This window comes from Gorilla gorilla, chromosome 4, assembly GCF_029281585.2.
Source record: "Gorilla gorilla gorilla isolate KB3781 chromosome 4, NHGRI_mGorGor1-v2.1_pri, whole genome shotgun sequence".
NCBI lineage: Eukaryota > Metazoa > Chordata > Mammalia > Primates > Hominidae > Gorilla > Gorilla gorilla.
In genome coordinates this window covers 182,927,673-182,939,084 of record NC_073228.2, presented here as the reverse complement: position 1 = coordinate 182,939,084, position 11,412 = coordinate 182,927,673, and the positions used below count along the sequence as shown (strand labels likewise).

General features: G+C 43.7%; 1 protein-coding gene across 7 annotated transcripts in view; it reads right to left on the bottom strand.

The window, feature by feature from the left end:
• LOC109027078 (zinc finger protein 454) overlaps nucleotides 1-11,412 on the bottom strand; it is a 48,715-nt gene that overhangs the window by 19,365 nt on the left and 17,938 nt on the right. For 4 of the 7 annotated variants that reach the window (XM_019028560.4, XM_055386481.2, XM_019028561.4 and 1 more), the window contains exon 5: nucleotides 40-6,255. In XM_019028560.4, coding sequence (XP_018884105.2) covers nucleotides 4,937-6,255 — 1,319 coding nt within the window. In that variant the 3' untranslated portion in view covers nucleotides 40-4,936. Of the gene's footprint in view, nucleotides 1-39; nucleotides 6,256-11,412 lie in introns of those variants that run through there. The other 3 variants (XR_008679656.2, XR_008679655.2, XR_008679657.2) reach the window with 2 other exon arrangements.

The following is an 11,412-nucleotide window of genomic DNA, read 5'->3' as shown; positions in this document are numbered from 1 at the left end:
GATAACCAGGTGACAAAAATGCAACTTGTACATCTTAGAAACTGGGCACTTTTCTTATTTTATTTTCAGAAAGACACACCGATGAATAACTATTGTCAACAATTTTTTAAGGATAGTGACGCGGCCGAGGCAAGTGGATCACGAGGTCAGGAGTTCAAGACCAGCCTGACCAACATGGTGAAACCCCGTCTCTACTAAAAATACAAAAATTAGCCGGGCGTGATGGTGGGCACCTGTAATCCCAGCTACTTGGGAGGCTGAGGCAGGAGAATCGCTTGAAAGAAAGAAAAAAAAGACAGTGACATGTGGTACACAGGGTGGCAGATGGAACGCAGGGAGTGTGAGTACCACCCAGTGCTGGCACCTGCAGAGGAGGACCATCAGCACCGCCGAGAGGTCCTTGAGTGATCAGAAACAACCAAGCCTCGCGTTCTTTTCCCTTCACAAACTGTTATAAAAATACTTAAATTGCCAAAGATATATTTAGCAAGAGTTGAGGTGGGCCAAGAAGCAGGGAGCCCTCCCACTGCGAGACAGAGGGGGGTGAGAGATTGACGTCTCCATGTTGTACTGCCAACTAAGCCAGTGCTACAGGGGAGGGTGGGGCAAAGTGTGAAGGAAAGGAGAGGAATCAGATAGGGGGAGGCTATGGCGTTCTTGGATTAATTTTGAATTAAATTGTTTTCTCCATCAAAAGCACTCAGTTTAAAGCAATTTTGTTCCAAGACTCTGAGGCTCGGCCACAGTAACCTGGAAGCCTGAGTCTGCTGCAGGGACAAATGCTGTTCTAGAAGCAGTTAGTGAATATGGAGGAAGGTAACGTCTTAGAGAGGGTGCTGTCAAAGCTAGGCAAACAGGCAGGCAGGGAGAAAGAACCCAGATGACAAATCAGTCAGCTGGAGATGAGGGGCACCCGGCAGGAGATGGGCAGAGGAATCTGAAAGGGGAAATCCAAAGCAACTGCTGTTTTTCCGTAACAAGGAGGCAGTTTCAGTGGCTGTTCCCAGAAGCCCATAGAAATGAAGAACCTATCAGTCTAGATGCTAATTCCCTCCTCAAACTGGGCAGAGTGGAGCTGCCACTGTGATGGGTCTCGGAAGGCTCCGAGGTGGGAGGAGAGGCCAGGAGCTGCTTCTCAAGCTCTTACCTTTTTCTATGGCCCAGGTGAGGGGCGGGGAGACTGGCCTCATGTGAAGGTCATGGTCGTGGTGTACCAGAGCAGTCTTGTGTACTACATGAAGCAGGCGCAGGCTGGACGTGTGAAGACAGAGCTGCTGACGGTGGCACATCACCAGGTGGCCAAGTCTGTCCCTGAAGAGTCCCAAATCGTGGTCTTTCATCTTGTCACAGCTGGGTATGTTGACATGGCCATTAGGACTACAAAAGCAAGATATGGAATGAACTGCTTTTCCTAGGAAACACTGGTTCTTTGGGGATTAACCCAGCTGAAGGTGGGGCACAGAAAACTCCCTCTCAGTAAGTACTGAAATGTCTAACACCACACAGAACAGCTGGTAGAGAAGACTGTGGCTGAAAAAGTCTTACTGCAGGGTCCTCAGAAATGTACTTTTAGGGGTTGAGCTGGGGCAGGTCAGAATGCCCAGGTAGAGAGCAATATCATCCACGTGAGAAAAGTATGACTAGACCCAGGCAGTGTCCACTCCCCTAGTTGAGAAGGCCATGTAGTGAGCTCGTAGTCCTACAGTATAATACAATAAAGCCACTGCCTGGCCAAGTACGAGTACCATAAATATATTCAAGTCAGCCTGGGTGTATCTAATAGGCCAGTGACTTACTTTTTGCCTTCGCAGACAGGGATGAGTGAACAGGCATCTCGGAGGACTAATTTCATGAAAACCCAAGCCTGATGAGAGGTGAACTCAGGGAGAGTGCACTGTCTTCTCAGATGGGGGCCTTCAGACTGCACTTAATGCTGCTAACGCGTAGTTCCTGGAGCCGCGGCTGAGATGAATGAGACTCAAGTGGCTGCAGGCCTTGGCCCTGGCTCAACTGCAGGCACATACCAAGTAGTGGTAGTTCTCATGCGTTCATTACAAACAGACAAAACGACCAACCAACTCAGCCTAGAAACGTGCTTCTCAGGGATTCAAGGTAAGGAGTGGTAGTTAAGACCTGGCACATTGCATGGATGGGGTGAAGACAGACATCTGTAGCAGTGAACGTGGTTTTTTCAGGTTTACTCTGGAATCTGAGGATGTCAGCTGCGTGAAGCTGCAGATGAACTTCTGAGGACATGGGACACAGGCAATCCCAAGAAACCTCTTGAAATACTGCTTCACATGCAGCTTAATAGGGAAGAAAGTCTGAGTTGCTGATCAGCTAACAGGAGATGCTGGCCCACAAAGGTGGCCTTTATTAGATGAAGGCTGAATTTAGATTACTTGGACTTTGAAGCTGCTGGAAGCTTCCAAGTCTATGTTGCAACCCAGAGCCCACTGAGTTCTACCATGATATAGAATATCCTTTTCTGTAACATGGGGGTGAGGTGCTCCATTCTGAGGGGTCAGGAGGTTGCTCAACTTGACGGACAGCACTTCCACATACCAGGAACTTGCCACTTCACTTTCCAGAAAAGTTTGCTTGGCCTCCCATCTTCATTGCATGATATATTCCAGCTTGCAGTAGTGCAGGCTCCTCCATTCCTTGTGGTAGGAAAAGGGAGAGGGCCCTCAGAGGCTGTGTGTGTGTGTGTGTGTGCGTGTGTGTGTGTGTGATGCACAGATGTTACTTATCTGTGTGATTTCTACTGAAAGCACTGAAGGATTAAAGACGGGGAAGGTGGACGGGTGTGGTGGCTCACACCTGTAATCCCAGCACTTTGAGAGGCCAAGGTGGGCGGATCACGAGGTCGGGAGTTTGAGACCAGCCTGGCCAAGATAGTGAAACCCCATCTCTACTAAAAATACAAAAAATTAGCTGGGCATGGTAATGGGTGCCTGTAGTCCTAGCTACTCGGGAGGCTGAGGCAGGAGAATCACTTGAACCCAGGAGATGGAAGTTACAGTGAGCCGAGATCACAGCACTGCACTCTAGCCTGGGAGACAGTGCAACACTCTGTCTCAAAAAAAAAAAAAAAGAAAAAGAAAAAGAAAAAAAAAACCAGGGTAAAGGAAACACACCTGCAGGACTACTGTACCACTCAAACTTTTGAACACGGACATGGCCCTTGCCAGAGAATATCAATGGTGCTAGTGACCACTTCTTGACTCATGGAATTACTCAACATTTTTCTCACCACTGTCAGCATGAGTCTTTAAATAGTGGAAGGCCCAGATGGAGGAGAGGAAATGACCACTTCCAAATGCAAAAGCAGAAATTCAAAGATGTCTGCTTTCCTATGAATATAGAATTACTACCTCCAGAAACCTAGAAAAGGCAGGGGAAGGACCAGGATGCAGCAGTTTATCCTGGGAGTAGTAAATGTACTCTAATGCAGTGTACGCAGTGGACTGTCCAGCCGGGGGAAGACAGTGGGTCAGAGCAATCTGAGAACTGGCCAGGGAGAAGAGTGGGTCAGAGCATTCTGAGAACTGGCCAGGGGGAAGAGAGTGGGTCAGAGCAATCTGAGAACTGGCCTTGGGGCTTTCACCTCTTATATCAATTGCACATACAGAAACGGGCAGCGACAGATGGAGGTGACTGGGAATAGTACAACGTAAGTGGGTGGGATCATTGCACCTGAAGCTGAGCAAGTCCCTGACTGATGTGTAGAGTCACTAAGTACAGAACAATTGGAGGGTAAAGGCGGCACAGGCAAAGCCCCTCCTGCAGGTGCTATCCCAGGATCAGTCAAGCTGAAGCCCAGAGGAAATGCATAACTCAAGAATTTTGATCAAGTTGTGCCTTCTAGACAGAGATACCAAGTTCTGAAGGCTGGATTTGGGTGTGATATTCAACATCATGGACTGTGTCTGAGACCAGATCACCACACTCCCCATAGGGGCAGTGATAGGTGGCACCATGCATACAGTTAGGCGTTGCTAAGTCAGAAGAGGGTCATTTGGGGCAAATGAATCATCTCACAGGGATTCTACAGGGATGAAGCCAGCAGACAGACCAGAGAGATCTGACAATGGATGGTTTGAAGCAGAAGGCAGGAAGCATGGTTTAAATAAGTGTGGGTGATGCACTTTCTCTACACTGGGTGTCAGTGGTGTGGGTGAGGAGAGGACTAAGGCTTCCATTAAAGCTGGCAACTCTCTTATGTAAGAGAATCTAGTAGAGTGCAATGCTTGTAGGCCATTTTACCTTTTTGTTCCTTTGCTTTTCAGCTTTAATTTTTACAATTTCAGTTTCTCTAATAGTCAAAATGTAATTTGATAAACCAATTTTAATGCTGTTAATGAAGCTCCATTTTGGTTCTGATACTTGGTAATTCAGACAAATCAAACAGTACTGCTATTTGAGGCAGTATTAAAGAATGAGGAGTGTTTGCAATTCTTCTTTTTTTTTTTTTTTTGAGACTGAGTCTTGCTCTGTCACCCAGGCTGGAGTGCAGTGGCACGATCTCGGCTCACTGCAACCTCTGCCTCCCGGGTTCATGCCATTCTCCTGCCTCAGCCTCCCGAGTAGCTGGGACTACAGGCGCCCGCCACCATGCCCGGGCAATTTTTTATATTTTTAGTAGAGATGGGGTTTCACCCTGTTAGCCAGGATGGTCTCGATCTCCTGACCTCGTGATCCGCCCACCTCGGCCTCCCAAAGTGCTGGGATTACAGACGTGAGCCACTGTGCCCGGCCGAGTGTTTGCCATTCTTAAATGCCCAAACCCCATGACACTGTGAAACCTGACCCTCAGTAAATAAAGTGACTATCTTGATGCAAGCTTTCATAGTTATTCTCTAGAACGGATTATCTCACATTCAATAATTCATCTACTCAGTCTCAAAGGTCTTCCATACAAACTGCATTCATATCACTTCTCTCCAATATGATGTCTCTGATGCTGAATGAGGTTTGCAGTCTGGTTAAAAGCTTTCCCACATTTATTACATTTATAGGGCTTCTCTCCTGTGTGAATCCTCTGATGTTGAGTCAGGTGAGTGCTTCGGATAAAGGCTTTCTCACAGATTTTACATTTGTAAGGTTTTTCCCTAGTATGAATTCTCTTATGTTGGGTAAGGGCTGAATGGTCACTGAAGGCTTTTTCACATATGTTACATGTATAAGGTTTTTCCCCAGTATGAATTCTCTGATGTTGGGCTAGTGCCGATTGGTCCCGAAAGGCTTTCTCACACAAGCCACATCTGTAAGGTTTCTCTCCAGTGTGAATTTTCCGATGTCGTGCAAAGGATGAATTATCCCTGAAAGCTTTCCCACATTCATTACATTTATAAGGTTTCTCTCCAGTATGAATTCTCTGATGTTCAGTAAGGGAAGAGTTCACCCTGAAGGCCTTCCCACATTCATTACATTCAAAGGGTTTCTCTCCAGTGTGAATTCTCTGATGCTGAAGGAAACTTGTACTCTGATTAAAGGCTTTTCCACATTCATTGCATTTATAGGGTTTCTCTCCACTGTGGATATTCTGGTGTTTGGTAAGGTGTGCCCTGCACACAAAGGCTTTTTCACAAATGTTACATTTAAAAGGTTTCTCTCCCGTATGTATTCTATGATGATGGGCAAGGTGTATATTTCGGATAAAAGCTTTTCCACATAAGTTGCATTCAAAAGGTTTCTCTCCAGTATGAATTTTCTGATGGTACGTAAGTGAGGAGCTCACTGAGAAGGCCTTGCCACATTCCTTACATTCATAGGGTTTCTCGCCAGTGTGAATTCTTTGGTGATGGATAAGGTGCGTGCTCTGGTGAAAGGCTTTCCCACATTCTCTACATTCATATCTTTTCTCCTTAATATGAATTTTCTGATTTGCATTTTTTTCAGTATGAATTTTCTGATGTTTATTAAGAGTTGAACTCTTAGAGAAGACTTTTCCACACTCACTACACTCAAAGGCATTTTTGCTAGGTTGAAATCCCTGACTTTGAGCACTGTGAAGAGATGAGCTGATAGTGCTCCCGGATTCATCACATTCCTGTGATGGGGTGTTGGGGTGAGTGAGTACCACTCGCTGCAAACTGATCTCCTGGCCTCCACATTGCCACTCCAGCAGGCTAGCACACTTCCAGTGACTACTGCTACTGAATCTTTCCTTTATTGTCCATGGATCTAATTCTTCTTCAGGAATTTCTGCCTTGAGAGTAGATTTCTTACTGGCAGGCATAGTCATCCAGTCTGAAAGACATTAAAAATAAAAATGTCTGTTTTACCCTAGTAAAACATTTGGATGGGGCAAGATGATGAGCCTCTTCATAATGCTAACAGAAAAATTTCAAGTTTGAAGATTTTCTGAAGTAACAACAAGAAAGGACAGAAAAGAGGGGTGAACAGAGGACTACAGCAGGGGTTGATCTCATGTGTAATGTATGAGGCAGGAGAGCTTGGAAGCATGATCTTAGAAGTCACAGGCGGCTGGGCGTGGTGGCTCACGCCTGTAATCCCAGCACTTTGGGAGGCCAAGGCGGGTGGATCACGAGGTCAGGAGATCGAGACCATCCTGGCTAACATGGTGAAACCCCGTCTCTACTAAAAATGCAAAAAATTAGCTGGGCGTGGTGGTGGGAGCCTGTAGTCCCAGCTACTCGGGAGGCTGAGGCAGGAGAATGGTGTGAACCCGGGAGGCGGAGCTTGCAGTGAGCCAAGATCGCGCCACTGCATTCCAGCCTGGGTGACAGAGTGAGACTCCGTCTCAAAAAAAAAAAAAAAAAAAAAAGTCACAGGCCTGGGTTAGAATTGAGTACAACACATATTTTCTTTGTGATAATAGAGAAGTTATCTGATTTTCTAAGCCTCAAAAAAACCTGATAAAGACCACATGATGCTAACAGACAAGAAGAAAAGTACCCTGTCGATTAAAATGAGATGATTTTTAAAGCCACCCAGATGTGGCCTAAAGAAACCGCTGAAAATAGCAGTCGACACTTGGTAGGAAAAACCTTGACTCTAGAGTGAATACTAAAATCAAGATATAGGCTCATTTGAGCATTCAGATGAATAATAAAAAGCTAGGCCGCTGTACAGGCTGTGTGAAATGCTCATATCTACTAAAAAAATAAGGACCTCCTATTGCTTGTGAGGAAGCAATGTCTCCAAACCCATATGAATAATGTGACACCCATGGGAGGGAAATGTGCCATGAGATATTTTGTGGCAAAGTTATCTCAGGATAAACGCTGCAGCTGCAAGCACTGCCGGCAAGTATTCTCAGGGCAAACAGGAGAGGGCCTAAAATGTAAAACTAAGGGCTAGATTCCAAACACAGACGATGCAAAATTCACGAGAAATCCCATCAAGAACAAGCCATCCTTATTACCTCCTTTTCCCACTCGCTGCAGAAAATCTTCTACAAAAAGGCACTCCTGGTATCATTTTAGATTCAAAGAAACAAACCTCTTTACTTACTAGGAAAAGAAAGGTAAACAGGCACATTTCAAGACTAAAATCCTGTTGAGCTCAGAATAATATATCCTTGTTCAAAACAAAGAATGGTCAAAGTTAAACATCGTTAAACAAAGTTATCTGTCTGAAGGCATCAGATGTCACCCAGGCAGACTTTATAGTCTAATATTTGGGAGAGAATGAAAATATAGAAAGGTGATCCCAATACTCAGTGGCTTGTTACTCAAACATTTTATTGAATTCTTAAGCTTTACAGGGCAAAAGATTAAAGTTAAGCAGAAATCCAGAATTTTCTAGTCTTTTAGTACAACAGAACCAGGACCTTCCAAGGAGAGGTCATAATAAACATGTGAAGCTCTCAGCTGGGACTCCTGCAGGGCTACAAAACTAGTAGTACGGGCAAATGAGCAGTTGACATAGCTTTACAAATATTGTGACCAACCTCCAGCTATTACAGGCCTTGGCTGGACTAAGATGGTTTGCTTGCACTCTAGCTGCTACCAGGGAAGTTAAATCTTCTCTGGAAGAACAACATCTAGAGCCTCTGCTCTCCTTCACACATAGTGTCAGGGATGCAATAAAAAAAGGCCAGCTGTGCTAAGAAATTCAATGAAGAGGGAAAAATAGACAATAGAAAAAGAACCGTAGAACACAGATACCAGAGTTATCAGACGTGAACCTTAAAATAACTGTGATTAATATGTTCAAGGAAACAGGAATGAGAATTACAACAAAGAATTGGAATCAAATAATCAAATGGAAATTCTAGAACTGAGAAATACAATAACCAAAATTATGAATTCAATAGTCTTTAACAAGATATCAAATATAGCAGAAAAGAGGAATAGTGAGCTACAAAAATACATAAGCAGAAAATATCCATAGCAAAACATGGCTAAAAAACTAAACATTATTTAAAAACAAAAAGGTTGAAAAATGAACTCTGAGAAGGGCTATAAACTCCAAGGATAACTACAAAGAAAATTCACCTAGGCACCTCAGCTAGGCACTACTGAAAACGGAAGATTACCTTGAAAGTTGCTTGAAAAAAAAAAATGATACACTACCTTTGAAAAAGCAAAACTAAGACTGGCAGTGTCTTAATGAAAACAATGGAACCCAGAAGACAATGAAGTAACATCTGAAGCGTTGAAAGAACCGAACTGTCAAGCTAGAATTCAACACACAGAGAAAATATCTCTAAAAATTAAACATGAAGTAGATATTTCCATACAAATAAAAACAGAGATGGTGTCACCAGCAGATCTACATTAAAAGAAACACAGATGTGTTCCAGGCAGAAGAAAAATAATTCCATGTGGAAATATGAAAATGTAAGAAGGCATGAAAAGCAATGGAAAAGTTAAATATGTGGATAAACAAAAATACAATTGATTATATGAGACAATAATTATAATGTCTTAATGGATTGCAAATATATGTGGAATTAAAATACATAGCAAAAATAAAGGTAGAAGGAAGAAAATGCTGTTAATTTTTTTTTTTTTTTGAGACAGAGTCTTGCTCTGTTGCCCAGGCTGGAGTGCAGTAGTGATCTCAGCTCACTGCAACCTCTGCCTCCTGGATTCAAGCAATTCTCCTGCCTCAGCCTCCCGAGTAGCTGGGACTACACGCGCACGCTGCCATGCCCAGCTAATTTTTTTTTGTATTTTACTAGAGACAGGTTTTCACCGTGTTTCCCAGGCTGGTTGCGAACTCCTGAGCTGAGGCAATCCGCCCACCTTGGCCTCCCAAAATGCTGGGATTACAGGCGTGAGCCACCACACCTGGCCAAAAATGCTGTTAATTTTTAAGATTGTAACAATAATTTTAATTTTACTAAAAGTAAAAATTTATTTTGGACAGTAATAAGCTGGTTTTATTTATTAACAATAAAAGACTAAGTAAAGAAGGTTAATTAACAAGCTAACACAGAGTGAAAATGGCACAATAAAAGTATTTAATCCAACAGAAGGAAGGAAAAAAGGACAAGGAATTTAAAGCAAGTAAGTGAAATATAAAATAAATAATAGGATAGTGGATATAAAATCCCATACATAGTAACTTACCTAAGTTATTTTTAAAAACTAAGATTGTGGGCCAGGTGTGGTGGCTCTTGCCTGTAATCCCAGCACTTTGGGAGGCTGAGGCGGACAGATCACGAGGTCAAGAGATCGAGACCATCCTGGCCAACGTGGTGAAACCCCGTCTCTACTAAAAATATAAAAATTAGCTGGGTGCAGTGGCACGCACCTGTAATCCCAGCTACTTGGGAGGCTGAGTCAGAAGAATCGCTTGAACCCAGGAGGCAGAGGTTGCAGTGAGCTGAGATCGTGCCACTGCACTCCAGCCTGGCGACAGAGTGAGACTCTGTCTCAAAAAAAAAAAAAAAAAAAAAAAGATTGTGAGACTGGATGAACAAATAAAACATAATTGAGTATCATTTAGAAAAGAAATACCAAAAATGTAGACACTGAAATAATAAAATAATTAAAAAGGATATATCATACAAAAGAAAGGTGCTATACCCATACTAATATCAGACAAATCACACAGTATTGGAGAAAACAGACTTTAAGGTATTTTATATAGACAAAAGGGTCAATTCTCCAGGAACATACAACAAATTTTCATTTGTATGCACACAACATAACTTTAAAAATGTATAAAGTAAAAATAGAATAAAAAGGAAAAATAGATAAATCAATAATCATAGTAAAAAATGTTCATATGGCACCCTCAATGACTCAGAAATCAAACCATTAAGAAAAGGAATGGGCTGGCCAGGTGTGGTGGCTCATGCCTGTAATGCCAGAACTTTGGGAGGCCAAGGCGGGTGGATCACCTGAGGTCCGGAGTTTGTGACCAGCCTGACCAAGGAGAAACCCCGTCTCTACTAAAAATACAAAATTAGCCGGGCGTGGTGGCACATGCCTGTAATCCCAACTACTCCGGAGGCTGAGGCAGGAGAATTGCTTGAACTGGGGAGGTGGAAGTTGCAGTGAGCCAAGATCGTTCCATTGCACTCCAGCCTGGGCAACAAGAGCGAAACTACGTTTCAAAAAAAAAAAAAGAAAAGAAAAGGAATGGGCTGGACACAGTGGCTCATGCTTGTAATCCCAGTGCTTTGGGAGGCCAAGGCAGGAGGACCGCTTGAGTCTAGGAGTCCGAGACCTGCCTGGGCAATATGGTGAAACCTCGTCTCTACAAAAAATTTTAAAAATCAGCCAGGCATGTTGATGTGTTCCTGCAGTCCCAGCTACTCAGGAGGCTGAGGTGGGAGGATCGCCATGAGCCCAGGAGTTCAAGGTTGCCGTGAACTATGATCACACCACTGCACTCCAGCCTGGGCAACAGAGCAAGAACTTGTCTCAAAAAAACAAAAAAAAGAAAAGAAAGAAAAAAAAAGAAAAGAAAAAAAGGGGCCGGGTGCGGTGGCTCATGCCTGTAATCCCAGCACTTTGGGAGGCCGAGGAGGGCGGATCATGAGGTCAGGAGATCGAGACCATCCTGGCTAACACGGTGAAGCCCCGTCTCTACTAAAAATACAAAAAATTAGCCAGGCGTGGTGGTGGGTGCCTGTAGTCCCAGCTACTCGGGAGGCTGAGGCAGCAGAATGGCGTGAACCCGGGAGGTGGAGCTTGCAGTGAGCCGAGATTACGCCACTGCACTCCAGCCTGGGCAAGAGCGAGACTCCGTCTCAAAAAAAAAAAGGAAATGATCTCAACAACCCAATAAACACATTTGACCTCAAATTCTCAATTGTCCCCCATTAGTCTACACTTTCAGCCCAATTCTTATCAAAATTCCAGCGGGAATTTTGTGAAAATTGAATAGCCAATTCTAAAATTCTAAAAGAAAAGGACAAAACTGGAGAATTTACATCAGCAAGTGTAAGGCTTATTATAATGCTCGAGTAATCTAAAGCAATGT